Source organism: Zeus faber (genome assembly GCF_960531495.2).
Source record: "Zeus faber genome assembly, chromosome: 19".
NCBI lineage: Eukaryota > Metazoa > Chordata > Actinopteri > Zeiformes > Zeidae > Zeus > Zeus faber.
The window spans coordinates 17,203,463-17,226,239 of record NC_137206.1 but is presented as its reverse complement, the minus strand read 5'-3'; the positions used below and the strand labels follow the sequence as shown (position 1 = coordinate 17,226,239).

General features: G+C 46.7%; 1 protein-coding gene across 1 annotated transcript in view; it reads right to left on the bottom strand.

Moving 5' to 3' along the window:
• ncoa2 (nuclear receptor coactivator 2) overlaps nt 1–22,777 on the bottom strand; it is a gene marked incomplete at its 5' end in the record, with an annotated part of 40,456 nt that overhangs the window by 753 nt on the left and 16,926 nt on the right. Inside the window, 14 exons of the mRNA XM_080020694.1 lie at nt 1,820–2,030; nt 2,803–2,980; nt 4,727–5,189; nt 6,148–6,225; nt 6,813–7,109; nt 8,997–9,171; nt 9,551–9,680; nt 10,145–10,336; nt 10,881–11,087; nt 11,692–11,890; nt 18,066–19,425; nt 20,238–20,385; nt 21,356–21,496; nt 22,646–22,747. Coding sequence (XP_079876820.1) covers nt 1,820–2,030; nt 2,803–2,980; nt 4,727–5,189; nt 6,148–6,225; nt 6,813–7,109; nt 8,997–9,171; nt 9,551–9,680; nt 10,145–10,336; nt 10,881–11,087; nt 11,692–11,890; nt 18,066–19,425; nt 20,238–20,385; nt 21,356–21,496; nt 22,646–22,747 — 3,881 coding nt within the window. The remainder of the gene's footprint in view (nt 1–1,819; nt 2,031–2,802; nt 2,981–4,726; nt 5,190–6,147; nt 6,226–6,812; nt 7,110–8,996; nt 9,172–9,550; nt 9,681–10,144; nt 10,337–10,880; nt 11,088–11,691; nt 11,891–18,065; nt 19,426–20,237; nt 20,386–21,355; nt 21,497–22,645; nt 22,748–22,777) is intronic.

Here is a 22,777-nt window from a genome sequence, read left to right as displayed (position 1 = left end):
ACAACAACATGAATGAACGAAAAAGAAATAATTATAAACGGTAAAAAAAAAAAGATAATAATAAACTGCGTCTCCCCGCTACAGAAATAATATATTATTTCCAAGTCAAGTATTTACACGAAAACATCCAGTTTTTGCAAAAGTCCCCTTGACGTCCACGTATGTGCCGCATGAATGGGCATGGAGGTAGTGGAATTCCGTGACTGGGACGCCCGTGATGGTGAGCATCGGGGCGCCCGTGATGTGCAATCCTCTGAGTTAGGTTTACGTCTTTCCAAACAGCACCCCTGCCGTTTTCTTTCAAAACAGGTCGCGGAGGCTCTGCACTTGCCATCTTTAATGAGCTAACAGCACAACAAATGAATGAGACCGAGTGAAGACAGCGAGTGAGTGAGAGGAGATGGGGCTATGTGGGCCCTGCAGCGGTGTGTGCCCTGATTATCTCAAAACGCGCAATATATCAGCCCAATTAATCGGCCGAACGATCACTCGGTCGACTGCTAATATTTATTATTATTATTAATCTCATTGTCATCTACTATTATAAGTGTCTATTTGCAACTATCCTGGAACCATGCGTTTCTTTCAAGGACCTTTCAAGCACACCAGAACCCTGTCATTACTAAACTAATTTATTATGAGCTTTATTATTATTATGTGCAAAAAAAACAACCCATTAATAATCACCTTGTCATTGCATTCGATACATCAAAAAAAGGTTGTTGCAGATGAACAGGCTCAGGCTCTTATATCAGACAATTCATGTGACCATCTAAAGAAATGTAAACAAGCCGCTGAGCTGAAGAAAAAAAAACAAAACGAGCAAAGTGAAACTTTGTGAGAACCTTAAAGGAGTCAATAAACACACAGCGGCCACACTAATGGCCAAAGGGTAAATAATTGAAATAATCTAAGTGCCAATATGTTCCTATACACTGGGAGGAACTATATATCCAGTGACAGATATATATACTGGTACCTTATAACAGTCAAGGTTTTTTAAATATTCATGGGCTTTAATTGGGCTTAAAAGCACCAGAGGCAGCCAACGCGAGGAGACAAAAGAAATAAGCGGGCTAACGCTAAACCCAAGGCAGCGACGTGACACGCCCGTCGTTCCGTTTGCCAGATGTGCGTGAGGGACGTGTCCCTGTGTCGTTCATTCAGCACGATGTTTTTTTTTTTGTTTTTGTGCGAGGACACAATCTTTGAGGTCCTGTATATACAGGCTAATTGGACTGCTGCTAAAGTGCCCGCAGCTAATTACATCACTGTCCTCTAAGTTCAAGTAGAACTCGGACTCGAGGAGTTACGCAACTAATAAAGAGTAAATTATTCACGAGCGCGGCCGCTCCGTAAGTGTACCGGGACACTTAGCTCCTGCACTGAGGGACGTGGCATCACCCGCAGGTTAACAATATGGGAGTTATCCGCATTCCTTTAACTTTGCATCTGAATATGCAGCTGAACTCATCTGCATTTGAATTAAATAACAGGAGCTACGAGGATTTTTAAGGTAATGTGTGCAGAACGGATGAGTAAATAAAATAAATAATAATAACAATAATAAAAAAAAGAGTCATTAAGTTGTTCCGAGTCCCCTGACACGCTTGTTTATTGTGGAATCATCCTGTGGGTTCCATTCTCTAAACCTGAAAGCCCCTCGTAAGCTTGAAAAACAAAATCCATGGTTGTTAAAATGGCTATTCTTCTGAGAGAGGAGGCTGACGTCACGGTCTCTCCCACCACTGCAACCCCGAAACACAGGCCAAGTCTGACCACTTCATCCTTTATTCCGACGTTTTCGGCTGCTGTTTACCTGTTCCTGGCCCATGGAGGGGATGCCGGGCGACGGCCCCGTGGCCATGGACGAGACGCTCATCTGGCCGGACATCTGGCCCATGCTGCCGGCCGCCATGTTGGACGCCATGGAGACGTTGTTGAGGTTTATGCCGTTGCCGTTGTACATGTTAGCGTTGTTCTGCTGGCTGAACTGGGGGGACGCCTGCTGCTGCTGCTGGGGGAACATGCTGTTCGGGGGGGGGCGGGAAACCAGATCAGAGGTTAGGAAGGTAAAGAGGGGAGTTTCAGCAGAATTTGGGGGCTGGTGGATGCTGCTAGGAAAACGTACTTACTGTACTAATTTAAAAGTTGTCGCTCTTAATGTTAAGTTTTCAACAGGGGTTCAATTGGCATTTGGGAGGTGGAAGCTCATTTTATTTTTTTGTCAAACCTAGAAACCAAGTACTTTTTTATGAAAATTTACGGAAAAGATCGATGTATCGTGATGCATGTCGGGCTTGGAGGCTATTGAGAATTTTTTTTCTAAAAGTAAATTTCTTAATCTATAAATCCATCTATTTATAGCCAGTGATGTAGATGGTACCATAATTACACTAATAGTTGCGCCACATACTTTACCAAAAACAAGTTTTGCAATGGAAATTTCATGGGAGTCCTTAAAGTTATCAGCGAGTTCAATCCCTTACAGAACCAAATATATATATTTTTAATTTATTTACCAAAGGTGGGAGCACTACCTGTCTACCTGCATCCATCCAATCATGCAAGCTTGATCTTATGACTTAATTTGTGCAGAGAAATTTCTGCTGCTCACTGATCAAAACTGTTGACAGTTCGCAATAAACTACAAGCAAAGATAAAAAAATATATACATATATATATTTTGATATGAATGTTACTTTCTATATTGTGGTATACTGAATTGATCATTCATCACCAATTTACAGACAGGCATTTCTTTAAAAAAGTAGTTCCATGTTTAAACATGCAAGCACTCACCTGTTCCCTGCCATGTTGCCCTGAGGCCAGCCGTTGATGTCCGGGGAGCCCTGGAAGGCTGCGTTGCCCTGGCCCTGCTGCATCATGGGGGACTGGGCATGGGCCATGCGGGGGGACAGCATGGGGCTCTGGGGGGTCCCGGGACCCCCAAACCCGGCGTCCGCCTGCTGGGTCATACCTGTGGTGCGAGGCAGACACTGGTCAGACAGACTGGGCTGACTGGGACACGACGAGCAAGAGCACTGCTGCAGGGCTGCGCAGCTTGGAGGAATATTATTATTATTATTATTATTATTATTATTATTATTATTATTATATGTACCACAATATCTGCTTTAGGTGTTAGGTGAAATGCCATGTTCAACCCTAGAATGCAAATTACATCTAAAAATCCAGGAATTCTTTCATTCATGCGTTTTTGATTATGTGAACTCAGTCTTTCTCAGTATATGATTTAATTAAACAATATGAAAAACCTTAAAAAACAAAAAAACAAACTACGTTTAAGATTGGTCATTTTTGATCAGACATTCTAGAGAGGTTCAACTTGCTTATTGCCTCCTACAGTCATGAAGCCAAATAAAGGTCATCCACTGTATGGAAGTCACGAGTACAACAACCAGGCCAAAACCCTAATAGTCACATAAAACTCAATTATTTCAGACCTCATATCCTGAGAAAAACTTAGATTATGTCATATGTTAGACTACGATACTATGTATCAGGATAGGATGTTTTAATATCACCATAGGACACTGAAGATGGATTAAAATAATAATAAAACAATCAATAGTGCGATACAATCACGGCAAAGCTGAATTACCGCCTCGTCTTGCTTTGGTGGAATTTCCCGACAGACACAATAGAATAACATCAAATAACAAAATAACATTGTTCATCAAATTAAAAAACAAACAATCATGGAGACAGGCCACAGGCGTGGACACGCTGACAGCAGGAACAGGGGCGGCTGTCAGAGGTTCTAACCATCCATTTCACCAAAACAGTGTTACTCGGGGTAAGAGGGTTTAGGGTTTTGGGGGGTGGGTTTCGGCAGGCAGTGGGGTTCATCTCCATGCATGTTAGTAGAGTGAGCAGGCAGGAGGAGGTCTACGGGAAGAGAGGGGACGAGGAGTCGAGGAGAGGAGGGGAAAAATTCTTTCAGATTAGGAGCGGAGGGATCGGTGACAGCGGGACATTATTATCACACTAGATTATCAGATTATCGCCGATTACACACCGCGCCTCCGAGATCGAGGGATTACGCCTTCATTAGCGCGCGTGACGCCGGCGGTGTGAAATCGCATTCGTCTTAACTCTGCGGTGCGACCATGCCGCCCTCTAGTGGAGACAGGCTTTTAACACGTTAAAGCGCACCATTTTGAGTGTGACTGGAGATCTGCCCATGTTTTGAATAACTGAGCAACATGCTGTGACGAGGGCGTCACGATCAGGAAAGTTCCCCGACGATTAAATATGTAACTGTAAGTGTTTAGTTGATTTTATGCCTCTATCATAGTATCAGCTTGTGACAGTGTCATAATACACATCAACAAGAGTCTAAAAAGGGTAGACTGTTCACTTTGCTCGACTCAACTGATTAAATGTGCAAACTTTGTATTCTATTCATTGCACCATTATAAGCGTTGTCTTAAAATTCCCCTTTGGATGGAAAAAAATGATCGATTTTCAAAATGATTGTGCAAGCGCAAATACAAATGACGTAACAATGGTGACAGCTTCGGTGTGATTTGAATCACGTCCGCGATAATTACAGTCATCGTTACAGATGAGGCACACAACTATGAAGCATGTGATGTTGTGCGGCCACAGATACTGTTTACACACAATGACACACACACACGCTCCCACACGCATACACGTTGTTGGTACAGTGTGGTGGGCTCGGCTGTGGGGGCAGTACCTGAGTTGGGGAACTGAAAGGCACTGTGCTGCATTTGGGGGCTGAGTACGGCCCCGTACTGTCCGCCCATCATGCTTGTTCCCATCGCCACCTGGGAGGAGGTGGAGGTGCCATGCAGGTGGAGCTGGGGGTTGGGGGGGAGAGAAGGCAGGCTGGGGGACAGAGGGGAGGAGAAGGGGCTGGTAGTGGGGGGTGGCGAGGCCAGGCCTGTACTGGTACCGTAGCTGGGCGGGTAGGGGAACTGCTGGGGGCTGGCCTGGGGGATCCGCGCGTTGCTCATGCCTCCGGTCACGGTGGCGGCGGCCATGTTGGGCGGCAGGTTGAGTCCCTGAGCCCGCATGGCCATGCTACGCTGCTGCTGCACCTGCTGCGCCTGCTGCACCTGCTGCTGCTGCCGCTGCCGCAGGTGGTTGCTGAGCAGCTCCCGCTGCCGCTGGGCCAGCATCTGGGCGTTGATGGTCCCCTGGTGGAGACACGCAAGTGGTCACAGCGCTACAAGAAATACTGTACGTCTGGGAATACCAGCAGGAAAGTGGTGGAAAGCAACAATTGCCACTATTCTCACTACAGCACTCACGGTTCAATTTTAGAAATTTTATGAAATTTTAACAAAAATTAAGACCGATTTTTGGACAAATCAGCTCACTTTAGGTATTGCAGGTAAGTACTATATTTGGTCTAGAGAGGTAAGTATCGGGTAGAAACAGGGAAGGTTATGAACCAAATGATTGTATGACCTGTTATAAGAACACTTTCCTTGAGGTCAGATAGCTAGGCAAGTGAATAGGTACCACAGTAAATCATCAACTCAAATTTAAGACCTTTTAATGTGTTCTAGAACCCAATATTTAATAAATTTGCAACCTTTCAGAATTTCAGAGTTTTCGGGGACCTGCAGACACCCTGGGCAATTGTATTTTATTGCCTAGAAGAGCTAGTTTTTAACAAAGTTATTATACTTTATTATACTTTGCCATTTTCTAATTTGATGATAGCTACTAAGTATTTGAACATTAATTTGTATCGAAATCTAAACAAACTTTCTCAAATATTTAATTTCCAGAGCCACTCAAAGCAAAGCATTTCACCGTCTATGCATTTATATGCTGGATGCCGTTGGGATAGCGCTAGGGCAGGCGGCATTATTGTGTGAACAAAATAAAAATATCTTGATTCACTGTGCTGGACTACGTTATTTACAAATGAGTTACAGACAATATAGTCAACTGAAAATGATCACGTTCCTCCAAATCCTCAATAAAAAATTACGTACAATTAGAAACTCTCACTCTGTCAATCTCCTCAATGCAAATTCTACCTGCGCTCAAGTAAATGATCTCTGCAGCAGTAGCACTCTCGCTAGTCAAGCAAGTATTTTCAGTTGTCAAACGCATTGACAGCCAGGTTTTCTGGTGACTCACCTGGTTTGGAGCGCTGGCTCTTAGAGGTAGGTTGACATTTGAGACACTGCCCATCTGATTCATCATAGGCTGTCGGTTCTGTTTGAGGGGAGGTGCATTAGAAACTGCTTACCAAAACTGTTTCATTCAGAAATAAAAATAAATTTAAAAATAAAGGCAGTGTTGAAATTCTTAAGGTGGAGGGAAAAAAAAAAAAACATCCACAATTTTAGTGTTTGTGTATATCCTCAAGTGCTAAAAGCCCTTCTATGCAATTTAGTAGTGCATAATCCACTGGATAAAATAAAGCACACTATGAAAAAAATGCCATATTCTAAAATCTACATTTAGATCTTACATTGTTTCTGATCACACAGCAAGTTTAAATGCGATAGGCTATTGAGTGAAAAAAATAAATCATATTATTTTCACAAATACCGTTAATGTCCAGCAGGTGGCACAAGGACACAGACATCCAAGCCATTTCTCATGAACTTCAAACCGCTGCCAAAATGTCAAGCCAAAGGCTAATTTCACAACTTCCCCATCCAGTGTGCAATCACATTTCTATTGATCAACCCAAAGCCGTGGGGGCATCAGTGAAGCAATGGCAGAAATCAATGCGCAGCATTACTTCCAGCTATGTACACACTGTGGGGATGTATGTGGGTGTGGTTTCCGGGCACCTGTTGAGACTGGAGCCGATGCTGGAGCTGCAATCGTAGTGTATTGGGCTGGTTGGGGACCACCCCGGTGGGCCGCAGCCCGGGCCGGGCCTGCATCCTCAGCATTGGGTAGCCGGGGCGCGGGACCATCTGGCCCGCCATGGGGTGAAAGGCTGGGTCCTGCATCGGGGGTCCAGGGTAGCCCCTCTGGGCCATGTGGGAGGGCGGGGGGCCAAACTGTTGACCATACATGGGGGGCTTCTGCTCCAGCATCATGGAGGAGTCCTGGGGAAACTGGTCCTGCTCCACGGACTGACCCTATGGAAGACAAGCATGCAGATATACACCGATCAGCCACAGGTGAAGTGAATGACATTGCTCATCTCGTTCCAATGGCATCTGTCAAGGGTGGGATATATTAGGAAGTTGATGTGTTGGAAGCAGGAAAAATGGGCAAGTGTGAGGATCTGAGCCACTTTGACAAGGGCCAAATTGTGATGGCTAGACGACTGGGTCAGAGCATCTCCAAAACAGCAGGTCTTGTGGGGTGTTCCTGGTATAAAGTGGTTACTACCTACCAAAAGTAGTCTAAGGAAGGACAACCGGTGAACCGGCGGCAGGGTCATGGGCGCCCATGGCCTCATTGATGCGTGTGGGGAGCGAGGTCTAGCACATCTAGTCTGATCCCACAGGAGAGCTACTGTAGCACAAATTGCTGAAAAAGTTAATGCTGCTATGATAGAAAGGTGTGAGAACACACAGTGCATCACAACTTGATGTGTATGAGGCTGTGTAGCCCCAGACCAGTCAGAATGTCCACGCTGACCCCTGTACTCCACCGAAAGCGCCTACTATGGGCACGTGAGTGTCAGAACTGGGCCATGGAGCAATGGAAGAAGGTGGCCTGTTCTGATGAATCAAGTTTTCTTCTACATCATGTGGATGACCAGGTGCGTGTGCGTCGTTTACCCGGGGGAAATGGCACCAGGATGCACTATAGGAAGAAGGCAAGCTGGCGGAGGCAGTGTGATGCTCTGGGCAATGTTCTACTGGGTCCTGGTATTCATGTGGATGTTACTTTGACACGTACCACCTACCTAAACATTGTTGCAGACCAAGTACACCCCTTTGTGGCAACAGTATTCCCTGATGGCAGTGGCCCCTTTCAGCAGGATAATGCGCCCTGCCACACTGCAATCTTGTCATGTTCCTCAAACCATTCCTCAACAATTAGGAATGGTTTGAGGAACATGACAAAGAGTTCAAGGTGTTGACTTGGCCTCCAAATTCCCCAGATCTCAATCTGATCGAGCATCTGGTGGATGTGCTGGAACAACAGATGTGCTGGAGGCCCAACCTCACAACTTACAGGACTTAAAGGATCTGCTGCTAACGTCTGGGTGCCAGATACCACAGGACACCTTCAGAGGTCTTGTGGAGTCCATGCCTCCACGGGTCAGAGCTGTTTTGGCCGCACGAGGGGGAGCTACACAATAAAAGTAGTGGTTTTAATGTTATGGCTGATCAGTGTATACACATGTCCATTCTCAGTGTATGCCAACTTATGGCACAAGGGTGGCATGTAGAGCCCTGCGGAGCAGCCCACGACAATTAGCCCTGAAAATGGATGGCGCTGGAGCGTCGGGCCCATACCTGGCCGTCGCTGGCGAGCACAGCCACAGGGGCTACGCCGCGACGAGCAGGAGGGCCGCCACGGTGAGCACGGAAGCCTGGGGCGCGGGCCCGGGTGGAGCCGCCATGGGTGCAGATCTTGGTGGTAGTAGCAAATATTCAAATGAGAACTTTGAAAGGTCAAAGTGGAGGGTTCCATGTGAACAGCAGTTGAAAATGGGTTAGTCGGCCCTAAGAGATTGGAGAACGCCAATCGCCAGTGGATTTTATTAATTATTATTCTGATTTATTTGAAGTTTATTCATAAAATACATATATTTTTAAATTAAAACAATATATTTCTTCAATTGAGTCTTTATTGATAAGCTTATGTAAATCTAGAGGTAAATCATGTTAATTCAATATTAAGCTCTACAATTTTGGGATACTTTCTCTTAGATCTCTGCGGGTTGGGCTTTGCCGTTGCTTACATTTTGACAGGTGGGGGTTGAACGTAAAAACAAAACAAAGACCACCCTGAGATGGGAGAAAAGGGAGAAAAAGGGTGAGGTACGAGGGTTAGGTGCGTCTCACCTGTCCTACCAGAGCAGGGATGCCCAGTGCACGGTCAATTTCCTCCAGGCCGTCAAAGTCCTTGAGCACTGTGTAGAGCTGGGACAGCAGAGCGCCCTCGTCCGCCGCCCCGCCGTCACCGGAGCCCGGACCGGGCCCGCACAGGAGCTCATCCTGAGGCGTTGGGTACACCGACCTTGAGAGAGAGAGAGAAAGGAATAGGAGCAGAACATTAGAACACTTTAAATGTCTTTCAGCTGGCATCTGTATCATCTAGTTAATTTGACACAAATCTTGAACTGCTTGTCTACTCCAAATGGGCTATGAGATGAATAGGGTTTCATAGCTGGGACAATAAGAACCATGATACAAAATAAGGTCTTAATTCCATTCAACTTCGTAGGGAGGTCTCAGGATGAGTTCATGTACAGAAGGGTACACCTAAAAGACTGTGTTTTGCTTCAAGAGTAATTATGACTGTTTAATACAAATTATGATCCCCAAAAGATTATGAAGCCGTATATGGATTATAGGGTTTCAGTGTTCCCTCTAAGGCTTAAGGAAGGGCAGCTTACCTGTTCTGGTTGACAAAAGGCGACTGCTCGATGGGCATCATGCTGTCCGGCCAGGGGGCCGTCTGATTGGGCGGGGCCTGCTGCTGGGAGAACTGGTGGCCTGCCATACCAATGTCCAACCCGGGTTGGGCTAAAAGGGAGTAAAACGGAAGTTACAGGGAGGCAGTTGACCTTAGCTGACCATTTCAGTTGAGGCGGGAAAATTGGGGATGTAAAATAAACCCATATTCATGTTAAATGACAGTATGGAGCAGGAACATATTAAATGGGTCAATTGTGATTTGTACAACTGTTAGCCACCAGGTGGCAGCCTTTACATCTTTGTGGAAGAATATGGTAAGTTGAGTCAAGTCAGGGAGTTAAGATTGTGGGTGGAATGTGTCTTAAGGTGGACACGATGCAGCCAGTTAAAAATAACAGGTGACTAATGGAAGCATTTTGATTGTTTCTGTAACACAATGCTTTGCAAATTTGAGTTGAATCAGAATTGTAAAATTTTCCCTTTAATGGATTCATATGCAAATTAAGATAGTTTCAATCGGCTTCTTGATGAAACCATTATGATAGAGTTTGGACGCTGGACTAGGCTCTCACTGTTGGCCATCATTGGGGACTGGTGCATCTGCCGGGGTCCTGGCTGGCTGTTGGGCCTCATAGGTGCTGTGTTGGGCCCCATGCGGCCTTGCTGCCCGGGTCCAGTCGCTCCTGCGGGAGGAGCAGAGGACGAGCCGATCCAGCCCTCCTGCTGCTGCAAGCTGGGCCGCGGGCCGCCAGGACCAACCAGTCCTACGTCGGAGGGACAGAGCAAACAGCGGATTGTACGGAAAGACTTCACCCACATATCAACGGGAGGTTGAAGGCTGATCACATAAGAATAACGACAGGCTGAGGGTTACAAGAGAGTCTGTGCCTGCTTTGGCATTGCACAAGGTAGATGAGGGTGCACTGAGATAAGATAAAAAGATTGATTGAGTGGGAGTTCAATCACATATTAGAAACCACTTGTTTTTTTTAAATAAAATTGCTATGTGACTCATCGTTCTGACAAAATGAAACTGTGGTATCTAATATTTACAGGAAAAGCCCAAATTAAATCTTTCAACCAGTAAAGATTTTGTTTCAACATTGAGAATGGCAGGTATAGACAGGAAAGAAATCCAATCATTCCATCAGTTATTTGACATTTTTATTTATTATATTAAACCTTTTTTTGTATCAAACGAAGAAGCTTAAATAGTTCAAATAACTGCAGGTTATCTTGAGCTCCTCAAGATGGAAAAATCAATCAAGCCAATTCCACATTTACAAGCACCATGACGGTGACGCCCACCTGTGTTGACCATATTGGCCTGGTTGGCCATCATGCCATGATTTCCCATCATGCCTTGCTGCTGTTGCTGCTGGATGAGCGTGTAGGGACTGGAGGCCCTCAGGGGGTACTGTAGCGAGGGCTGCTGGGGGGACATGTTGAGGTCCAGGGACACGCTCCTTGCGGGTGGCCCCCTGCCCGGCTGGTTCGGCCGGACCCCGCCAAAGTCTAGAAATGGAATGGAGATGTGATTTGGATGCGTTCATAAGACCTAAAATTTCTCAAAAAAAAAAAAAAGAGGTCTGAAATATTAGAGGGATTTTTTGTTTTGCTTGATTGTCATAAATAAATATAGGACTGTCGTTCAATAAAATACATTGAGGTTGAATTCTTTAATATAGAGTTTTCAATTTAGCCCTATATGGGTCATGAAACAAGGTTGAATAAAAAAATGTAATCAGGTAAATTTTCATTATAATGTGCATATTCCCATAGCTACACCTATCTGACCCGTCGGCCGTGGATCAATATTTGTTTTTGCAGTGATTAATTGTGATTGATGCTGGTATTAAGTAAATGCAAAACTAGGAAAACCAGATGACCAGATTATCGGAAGCACTTTTTAGCACTTAACAAAAGGGATTCCTCCACAAGGTGGGTGGGGTGGAGTTTACCAACCAAAGCAGCTTAGCTAAGACTAGAGCCAAAACAATTGCATTTTTGTGTGTTTCAATGGGAGATCTGTCGTCACATGATCCCAAAGTTGTCTAACAGGCTTTCCCCCCACCCAACAAGTGGTCCGTATGTAGGTGCTGTTTTCTTTGGGACTTACTGGCTGGCCCCATGCCGAGCCCCAGGCCCCTGGCCTGCTGCTGGGCTGCCATGGCCGGGTTGTTCTCAGACATCTGCAGGATGTCGTTGATGATGTTCTGTTTGTCCATGGCGCTGGGCAACGAGACGGGCCGCTGCTCGCAGAACAGCTGGGGCTGGGCATTCTGCAGGTCGTTCAGGATGTCGTCCAGTTCTGATGACTAAACACGCCACGGAGGTAGAGAGAGAGTGAGAGACAGGAGGAAAAATTCAAGGTGACTGAGAAAAAGTGACAGGCCTGTCTTGACTCCCACCTCAACCAAGCAAACCCATAAACACGCATGTTGTCCAAACGTACCCAATTATTCAGAGCACAAATTGTGTTTGTATTGTCTGTGTGAAAAGAAGCAATTTGGGCGGAGTTTGAGGTGTTTTTTATATGGGTGATGACAAGAAAACAGCAGGCTGGGGCCCCGATGATAATACGACAGCTACCCTGGGCTGAAATGGACCACTTTCCACCAAATCTAGGCCACACTTCACATTGACTTATCATTATCAGACTAACACGCCACTCCTCAGCTGCTTATTGGCAGCTTTTGTTGAGGTACGAAGGGCCGACGCTACCCACCCCGCCCCCCCATCCGCAACTTTTATACAGACATCGGAACAGTGCAATATGAAGGAAGAATTTTGTTCTTGGTGAAGACAAAACACGCGGGTGCTGTTGCAGGCAGTGGTGTGTGTGTTTCTGTGTTAGGGTGCAGGGTGAGGTGGCTGCAGCTCTGCTTGTGCCAAAGTTTGCGCTGCTCTGTTCGCCCCTACTGTAAACAACTGTACCGAGTCTGCTCAGTGCGGCCCAAGGCTGCATTCACGCCTGGCCGGGCGGGTGACTATCTGGACGGCATATTTCACTCTCAACTGTCTGAAACACAGCAAGACCAAATGGGAATTTGGGAATAATATTTGCGAATATTTCTGAACACTCACTCACTCACTCACTCACACACACACACACACACACACACACACACACACACACACACACACACACACACACACACACACACACACACACACACACACACACACACACACACACACACACACACACACACTCTTTCTCAAATGTGATTCCCACTCTCAGCTCCCACTGGTTCAGCCATTTTCTCAATAAAAGAATCCCCAAAAAACTGAAGAAGGTATGCAAATAATGGTCTATACAAGGCTAAAACATCAACATTGATTTTAGTGATCACAGTGCTTGGAGGCAGGGGGAGAAGGAGGAGGGCTCAGGGACTTAAGGTAAATAAAGTGTACTGTGTTTTAACCACCAGCAGAGGGCAGCACGCCAGGCATCTCTATCACGACACACACACACACACACACACACACACACACACACACACACACACACACACACACACACACACACACACACACACACACACACACACACACACACACACACACACACACACACACACACACACACACACACACACACACAGAGAGACTAAACAGGTCTAAATGTGATAAGCCAAATCGGGCATGTTGCGGCTTTATCCAGTAAGAAAGAAAAGGTAGGATTTGACAGAAATGATAGGTACATGGAAAAATTTTTAAAAAAACTAAAGAGTTAAATCAGCTAAAGAAGACTAAATGTTAAACCTTATCATAAAGCGCTGACGCTACAGTGAAAGCGACAGCCACACACTGAGTGCTGGGTGGTGGAGGGAGGGAGGGAGGGAGAGGGAGAGTCTGGACACACTGAGAACGACAGTGAGGAAAGGGAGAGAGGGAAAATGAGAAAGATGATGGACAGAAAGGTGGTTGATAAAGAAAGGGGGGATGTGAGAGAGGGAAAGAGAGAAGCCCTAATGAGGTCAGGAATGATGTAATGCTCCTGTACGCTCTCAGATTGCTCCCTTCCTCCTGCCCACCATTTCTTTCCCCTCCCACTTCCTATTCTCCCTGCGCTTTACCCATCTCTGGCTCTCTTTCTCTCCCTCTCCCACCCTCCCTCCCACCCTCCCCTCGTGGTGAGTTATACAAAGAGCAAATGGACTTGCGTCAACTGGGTATGCACCGATAAGAATACTGGTAACGGATGACGGCCTGATGTCGAGCTGAAACAGGTATGGATTTTTGCACCCATCCCGACACAAAAAAACATATCAAACACGTCAGGTTATAAAGAAAACCAACAGAGGTATAAGATGTCTCGAACGGAGTAAAATAAACTGTGTGTCAATCATCATGTTATAATAACCCCAAACTAACTGCCCGAGTCTATAGAGTCAAAGCGATGGATTGGATCGGTACTCTGCTGTGTCTGTGGGTACTTTAAAGTTCAGGAATCTGAAAGCAAAAACATACTCTCACATCAAGAGACCGAGAGGGATCTATTCAAGCAACCATTCACACAAGCGTGTCCAAATGTCAATGTGGACTTTGACATTAGGGCGGCCAGATCAATATGCCATTTTTGTCTCAGCCTGTGCCATTTGGCGGGGAGGGGAGGAACTGAGAGAGAGACAGAGAGCGGGAGAGACCTGGGAAAGCAGAACTGCCAGTGTCCACTGCCATGTGACTCCTTATGCTACTATCACTTTGGCCTACTGTCAGCTATAAAAATCTATGCATCCTCAGAGAAAGCGTTGAAATAGCCGTTTCAAGTCACACACGTATCCGCTTTGGTTTTTTTGTGCCAATGGATGTGTTTACCAAATATTCATGCGTATTCATGTAAACTTACACCGGGCTGGAGCATCCGCATCCTTTTAAACTTAAGGCTAAAAACGTACAGTTTTGTTCTCCATCCAAGAACAGATGGTCTCGCCGTCTATGCTTGTTTTTCATTTGTAACAATAGGAATATATTGGAGGCCCTGAAAAGGTTTCAAAGCAACATTCGGAACAACAACAGTTACATCTTTTTTTTTTATGCCTGCAGATTGGTTAAAGAACAAAACAAACCCCAACAAAAACATAATACGCTACTGTCCTTGTCCCTGCAGTAAACAAGTTTATACGGTCTCCAGAACCCCAAAAAAACGTAGAAGAACGAACACACACACGGACACAAGCACGGACGCAAGCATGCGCACGCACGCACGCACGCACGCGCACGCACGCACACAGGGCAGGTCTAATGCAGCTGCAGAGGGGCGACAGGGCGGTCTGCCCCACACCGGTGTCTTCAGCCATCAGCCACGCCACCGCCACTGAGCTCGCTCTGCTCTGATTTCTCATTTAGCTCTGCTCTGGCCATCAATAATTTAGTCCTCAAACAATGATGGGGAGAGGGAGGCAGAGATGGAGAGAACAGGTGGTGGATAAAAGAGAGAAAGAAAGAAATCTGTGGGGGGACTTTTGCATGGCACAGACGGTATTCAAACACGGTTTAACGGCGATTCCAGCAGAACTGAGAGCGAGCAACTCGGTTAACTGGAATGACTGTTTATGAAGCCCTGGATCCATACTAAACAAATGCCTTTCTCCTTCAGCGCAAACTGCACCACTCGTGCTTTTGTGCAGGTAGTTAAAGTGAAATCAGCTTTCTCCCTGTGCGAAGCTCGGGTTTATGAGCTCTTTAATAACTATCCAGCAGTGAAAACCTGGAATTTCCGAATGTCATTTATTGGAATTTAGGACATGAGGAATAGATCTAAAATGAAATGCAAACACACAGCCTTGCGAGCAGCGTCTCAGTGGTATTCAACGTATTGAATGTAATGCACCGTCATCATGTTACGCAACACTCTACAGACAGTCGGGCTACTGTATATAGAATCAGAACTTTTATTAAATACCAAATCACGAGTTCCGATGTTCAGATACCATATTTGGCCGTTTAGTCAAAGACATTAACCAGCTCTGCAGATTCCTCAGAGGCGAGCGAGCGGCTTCTCTCCGACTCCACCATTCGTTCTGCTTAACATTCTGCTTCCGAAGGCAAAGTCTAAAATGCGTCTGAATGACCGTTGTTTAAAAGCATTCGTGATCGGCTATATCCCCCCCCCGCAACACACACTCTTCGCTGTCTGCGCCTGCTCTCCCTGATTCCCTGCTCCTCTATCTCCATGGCAGCGGAGGGCAAATTCTGGAACATATGGCTCATCATTTTCACTCTGCCTGCTGAGGCTGGATTCTCTCGCTCCTGGGGGGGCGAGGGGGTGTCTACACCTTCCTCACCATGCCTTTCACTTCACCAAGTCCTGGTCACGATCTATCCGTCTTTATTTAAACCACACACTAGCACAAGTACATGTAGCTGCATGCATATAGCTGTCCTCAATTTTTATACACAAGACAGAGCTATTAAGTGTACAGTCCATATCCAAGGAACTACTCAATGAATGAGGTGGGAGAGAGAGAGAGAGAGGGAAGAACACAGTTCTCTCCGACTTATGCTGTTTACCAAAACAAAAAGAAACAGGTTTCTTGCAGGCAAAGGAAGGCGAGCCAGATCGACGGCAAACTATTAGCTCACCCCTTCTTCTGTTATGTGGAAATATATCAAGTTACACCGGCAACCTCTCCCATTTTCTGCTAGAAGTCTCCGATTCTGTCATTTCTTCCTCCCACCCACACTCCCCACCACTATCTCTCCTTCTCTCACCCCCGCGCTCTCCCTGCTTACATCAGGCCTTCGCCGCCACCCTGTGCCAAACCTGATGGTGCTGGCCAAACGCAACCAGGATCAAATGCCTCCGGGAACCACAGGGGCCTCTTCCAAATGTCACAGCTGTTTGAAGCTGGTTGTCGGCTTCCCGAGGCCCAGGCCGCCCGCACTTCGCAGGCAAAGGACCAGATGCAGCGTTCACAGGACAGTCTGAATGACTGCGTGCATGAGGAACAGAGACTGGTCTTCTGTCTTAGCATCCTGGACCGTTTTGTGCGCAAGTGTTACAGAAACATCGTGTAAGGATGCCACCATCTGGTGTCCAACCCAAATCCACTCTTCCGGAGTGCGTGGGTGTGTGCGGGCCAACTAGGAGTGGTCAATAAAGTGCCTGGCCCAACAATAACGGTTGCCCAGTTGCCCCGGGCTACAGGATTTGGGCCATTGTCAACCATCTCGTGCAACCAATGTTTGCCCGCTGTTCAACCACCTTTCAGATGTAAGAATGTTTAGAAACTTCAAAGAAAAATCACTTCCTGACGCACGGATTTACTCTGTCATGAATGGTGACAGATATTGAAATATGGGTATAATTAGGGCCCCACCAAATTCACAGCTGTGAAAATTGGGTCCAAGACCGTGAAATCTGCCTGAAAATTCTTTGTAGTTTGTGTTTCATCTGATCCTTTACAGATTTTGAATCTCCAGAGGGGAAGAAACACAAGTCAAGACAGACAAGAGCTGTGATAACAATAACTCCTCACACTTGACCTGATCGCACTTAAGCCCCTTTCGCACTTTCCCAGCAATGTTCCCATGTGTGAATAGGAAGAGGGTATTCCGGGAAATCAGTTCCGGCAATTTCTCACCTCAAGACCTCGAAACATTTCCACAAAAAATGCCGGGACAGCTGTGTTACAGCCAGCGTTTCCGTTATCTGGTAATTGCCGATTTTTGGCCGGGAAAATATGTTGTCTGACATATTCAAATCTCTCCGGTCATAATGTCCGGTGAAAATAATTCCCTCCAAGCACAATATGAATTAGTGCTGGCTTTTGATTAAAAAAAAAAAAAAAAAAAAAAAAAAAAAAGGCCGCAGATCTGTTCATTTCCGTGCTTGGCAAGTTGCACTGGGAAGCCAATCAGTTTGGACGAGCTAAACCTGATCTGAAAGCTTCACCTCTGACCAATCACGTTGTCGATATAGAAGCAAGCCCCGCCCCCTCCCCCGTGGACAGGTTGCGCTTGTGAACACACACACAGAGCGGACACAGAGCCGCAGCGTCCAGAACTCAAAGGAGAAACAGAAAGACGATGTGGCACTGGGACACATTGATCCATAGTTTGGCGTTTTTTTGGATATTAAAGTTCCGACCCAAAGCAGAGGGTAAAAAACCACTGTGTAAAATATGTCGACGAGAGTTCGCGACGAAGAAGGACTGCACCAAAAACTTTATTATTTATTTATTTTTGATTTGATCAAATTTTTATTTTAGTGAACTGTTAATTAAAGCGGCTGCACCTGTTACTTATTGTTCGCAAACGGAAATTACTTGATTTCAAGCAGTTATTTTTCGTTCAGTTAGGTTTCCTTCATTGAGGAAATTCAGTAAAATAAAACCGAATCCAATTATTTTGATTTGTTTATGAACTAACCTCATTTGTCCTTCATATATTTTTCACATGTTAACAAATAACTGACAGTTTGTACCCTATCTGTTGCGGTAACTTTTAAGAACACACACACACACACACACAACGAGGACAGACCTGCTCGGCGCGGTCGTATCCTGCGTCCTGCTTCTCCGTCTTCACCAGGGGGTGCTTGCCCCCCTCCACCTTCACCTCTCCGGGCTCCAGCTTGGCAGCCTTGTCCTTCAGCACAGAGTCGTCCTTGTCCAGCAGGTAACGCAGCAGGGCGTTGTCCTTCTTCTTGGGGCTCAGAGGCTCCTGCTTAGGGGTGAGCTCGGGCCCGGAGGGGGCGTTCCCGGCCCCCTGGTTTTGGTCCGGACCTAGCTCTTTGCCGGTGGCCTCGGCGGTGAGCTTGGCTAAGTCCACGGGTGAGGTGCTGTTCTGCAGCAACTGGTGGAGGATTTTGTGTTTCTCCTTGAGGGAAGTGGCATGGGTGTTCCCTGCCGCATGCCCCCCTCGGCCGGCCGGTCCGATCTGGTCCTTACCGTCACCCCCAGCAGTGGGGGACAACGGCGTCTCCAGAGGCTCTGACTTAGTGGTGAGCAGCTGCAGCAGCTTGGTGTGGCTCTTGTTGTCGTGGAGACGACCGTGCATGTCATGGCCCTCAGAGGCCCCGTCCCTATCCTCCTTTGCCTCGACCAGGCTGCCATCCACCTGGCCCTGTCCGAGCTCTGTGTTGGGGCCGAATGCCTCCCCTCCGCTGCCAGGGGCCCCGCCACCGCATCCTCCCAGTTTTGACATCATGTGGGGATTGACTCCCGAACCCGGCACAACTCCGGCTGGGGAGCCCATCTTCCTGTCGGGAGAGCCCAGCGTGTGAGGGTGGGGGTGTCCGTGCCCGTGGCCGACCCCGTGACACTCACTGAGCGCCTGCAGAGCCGACAGGGAACTGCTGGTGTAGCTGTTAGCATGGCCGCTAGCTGCAGCACCACCGGTTGAGCCTACGGGCCCACCGCCGCCTCCGCCACACATCCCTACCGGCGAGGGCGAGTGCAGGCCTCCTACCACGCGGGGGCTGCCGGCCCCGCCGGGACTGCCGCGGTGCCTCGGAGACAGCATGGAGTTCTGCTGGGGGGGGTGTGGGCCCCCGGCGGGACTGGGGCTGCCGCGGGACGGGCTGTTCATTCTCCAGTTGGAGCCCTGTTGCGGCGGCTGCATGCCCCCAGCGTGGCTGTGGGGCGGGGGGCACCCGAAGCGGTATCCCTGCATGTGGCCCCCCATGGCCGCGGGCTCCCTTGGGCCAGCAGGGCCGGGGGGCGAGAAGGGCGTGCTGTTGCTGCTGATGGTGGCGTCCTGGCCCTGGGGCCCAGAGCCTGGCACGCTGCCCGGGGTTGGGGGGGTCATGGCCGGCGTGGAGGAGTTCATAGGTTTTGGACCCATTCCTGTGGACTGGCTGCCGGGGCCCATGTCCTGGCCCATTCCACACACGGTCTGCTCCCTGGAGGACACACACACACACACACACACACACACACACACACACACACACACACACACACACACACACACACACACACACACACACACACACACACACACACTCTTAGATCTCATCCCTGGCCTCAGGCTTCTCAGGCCATATTGTCAGATAACAAAATTCTGGCCCCACAGAACACTGTGCTTAAGATATCATTCTGTCTTCCTTTTATACCGTATAACAGGGCTGTCAAACATATGGCCCGAGGGCTGGATTTGGCCCACAGAAGGGTCCAACCTGACCCACGGGATGACTTGGTGAAAAATAGAGTAACATACAGTTATCATCTATATGCATGCAATTAGAAAATAAAAAAAAATAAAAAAATAAAAAAAGAATAGATGCAACTGAATCAACTGCAGCTTAGTTGATGCATCTGTATTAGAATCACTCTAATATAGAGGCTAATATGGTAAGTTTTGTTCATAAAATGACAAAATACATAAATGGGGCATGGGAGAAGGAAAACAAAAGTAATAACTAATGAAAACAACTGTAAATAAAGAGTTAAGGTACTACGGCCCGTGTGAAGTGGCATTTTGGCCCCTGACTTCAAATGAGTTTTAAGTCCCTGCCACAACACAACAAATCCTAGTGAATCACACGGGGAATATGCATTCATTCATCAAGTATACAGTAAAATAAAGCCCTGTTTCATTCCGACAAATGTTCCCTTTGAGAAGGAGTCCAGCAGCACAAAAAGTCTGTTGCTTTTTTGGAAAACAGACTGAACCACTTTTCCCCACCCTCCCTCCCATCCCTCAGAGACATACCTCTGCAGGATGTGCAGGGACATGTAGAGCTGCGGCTCATTGGTGGCGGCGGAGCGCACCAGCTTGCTCTTGGTGTGGGCCGACACGATGGTTCCATCCGAGAGGGAGAACCGGTAGATGGGGCTGAAGGCCTGGCCGTGCCGTAGCACTGCGTGGACACACACACACACACACACACACACACACACACACACACACACACACACACACACACACACACACACACACACACACACACACACACACACACACACACACACACACACACACACACACACACACACAAGCATTTTGATGAATCATGTCATGTTTACCTGTGACAGTGTATATAGAGGCTAGACAATATCATCAATATCATATTTTTCAAGTTTTTACAATAGGATTATAAAAAAAGTAATCCTGATGAGGATGACTGAATTATTTTGCTTTTTAAATAAATAAAAGACAGCATTAGGAAAGGTTTCATTAAAAACTAGCGTGGTACATTGGGAGGTTCTTGTTTCCCCACTCGACGTTCGCACCTTGCAGCACTATATGCTGCTCCCTTTGAATTAATAATTGAAAATATGAAAATGTATCCAGAATTTGAACGAAATTAGTTGGTTAGCCAAAAAGAGGCTAATGAAAATGCAATACAAACCTTATGCAAATAAGACATTGCTGAAATTCTAAAACTAAAGTGGTTTGTCAAGTGTAACTCCCAAGCAATCTGATTACATAACATGTTATTTTTTAAACTGTTGGTGATAAATGACAACAAAAAATGTTTCTTTTGAGATTGGAGAAATAAGGACAACCTATTTATTAGAGTGTAATCGATTTGGAAATTCAAGTATCTTCTCATACAGAGAAAATATCATACAATCTGGTATTTTGGCCGGTTGGTTGTATTTACACAGTAAAAGCTCATTCATCACCATTCATGGGCTCACCTTAACATGAGTTTGTTTTGAAACAAACCGGAATGTTTGCTCCATTAAAGGACTAATACAGGACATATTACGAAATAAACGATAACGCCTCGGGCGGTCAACGGCTGGGAAAATACCCCACTCAACAATTTAAATACAAACTCCTCTCTCCAGCTGAGATGGATCTCTAGGTCACCCCTCTATCACCTTCTTGCTGATGTCTCTTGGCGAAGGACATCTCCCCGTCGTTCTGCAGGTGGAACCTCTGGATGCAGCGCCGCACCAGGTCCTCCCAGCCCGGCTTCATGGAAGCTCTCAGCAGGCTGGTGTCCAGGGACGTGATCTTGCCTACACACAGAAGGAGGTGGTGAGGTAGGCTGTGATCTCACCCAAAGACTGATTCAGTGAGAAATGGGGGACGTTGGTGTGTCAACCATCCTAACAGCATCATGAACTTGGGTGTAATTGGAGGCTGCAGTATAAATGGAGGTAGCGATGCGTTTAAAAGGCTGACTGATAGACTGCTGAGGAGAGTGACAGCTGCTGGGACTGAATCAAGCAACACACACACACACACACACACACACACACACACACACACACACACACACACACACACACACACACACACACACACACACACACACACACACACACACACACACACACACACACACACACACACACACAAAATTACAGCTCTCATGTGTGTGTTCATTTGGCCACACGCAGACTTCAGCAGCAAATCAGAGGCCAAGTGAGAGACAGACGCCTGTCTGCAGACAGGTAGTTTGGAAGGAGGGGCGAAGTCAATCCCATGGGCTTGGACCAAGCGTGTAATCATGTCTTAACCGCCTGAACTGTGGCGTGAACTGATTTATGGGATGGCACTCAGGCCGAAGGGATGAAGAGGTGTTTGCCAGGCACCTCACGGCGACACAGAGGAATTTATTATTGTGCTAATCATAGGGAATTATATGAAATAACATGATATCACAATATAATATCTCATCACAGAAACTCCAAAACTATATATATATATATATATATCACAAATTAATAAAACACAGACTGAAGTGCTACCTTCAGTTTGTATGTGTACATACATTAAATACAATTTTTATGTTCACCTCTTTTTGGACTTGCACATGAATCTTATATTATAAACATATATTATCATATAACATATAATATTATCATACATATTTTCTCACCACACCAAAACTATGTATTCCAAAAAGAATAGAATCTGACTTTAATAAAGATAAAAAGAAATTACCACCAAAAGGTGATACACAATTATGTTCAAATGCCTTTTTAAACAGACAAATGGTCCAGTGGAGCCCGGTACAGCTGGTTCTCTTTCCACTATGCACTACACAATTAGGAAATAGGGCAAGTGAGATCTGAAGTGGGGGTGGGGAAAAAAAAAAAAAAAAGTCTAAGCAGGTCTAGTGTGAGTGTCGGGGGCCCTGGCTGTGTGATCGGTGATGGTACCTTGCAGATCCTGGCGGGTGGTGAAGCTTTCGTACGTTGGCAGGATGGCGCGCTCCTTCATGGGCACCCGGCGCGCCACGCAGATCAGACATGACTGGAAGTCTGGTGGCGGCAGTGGAGGGGGGGGGGGGG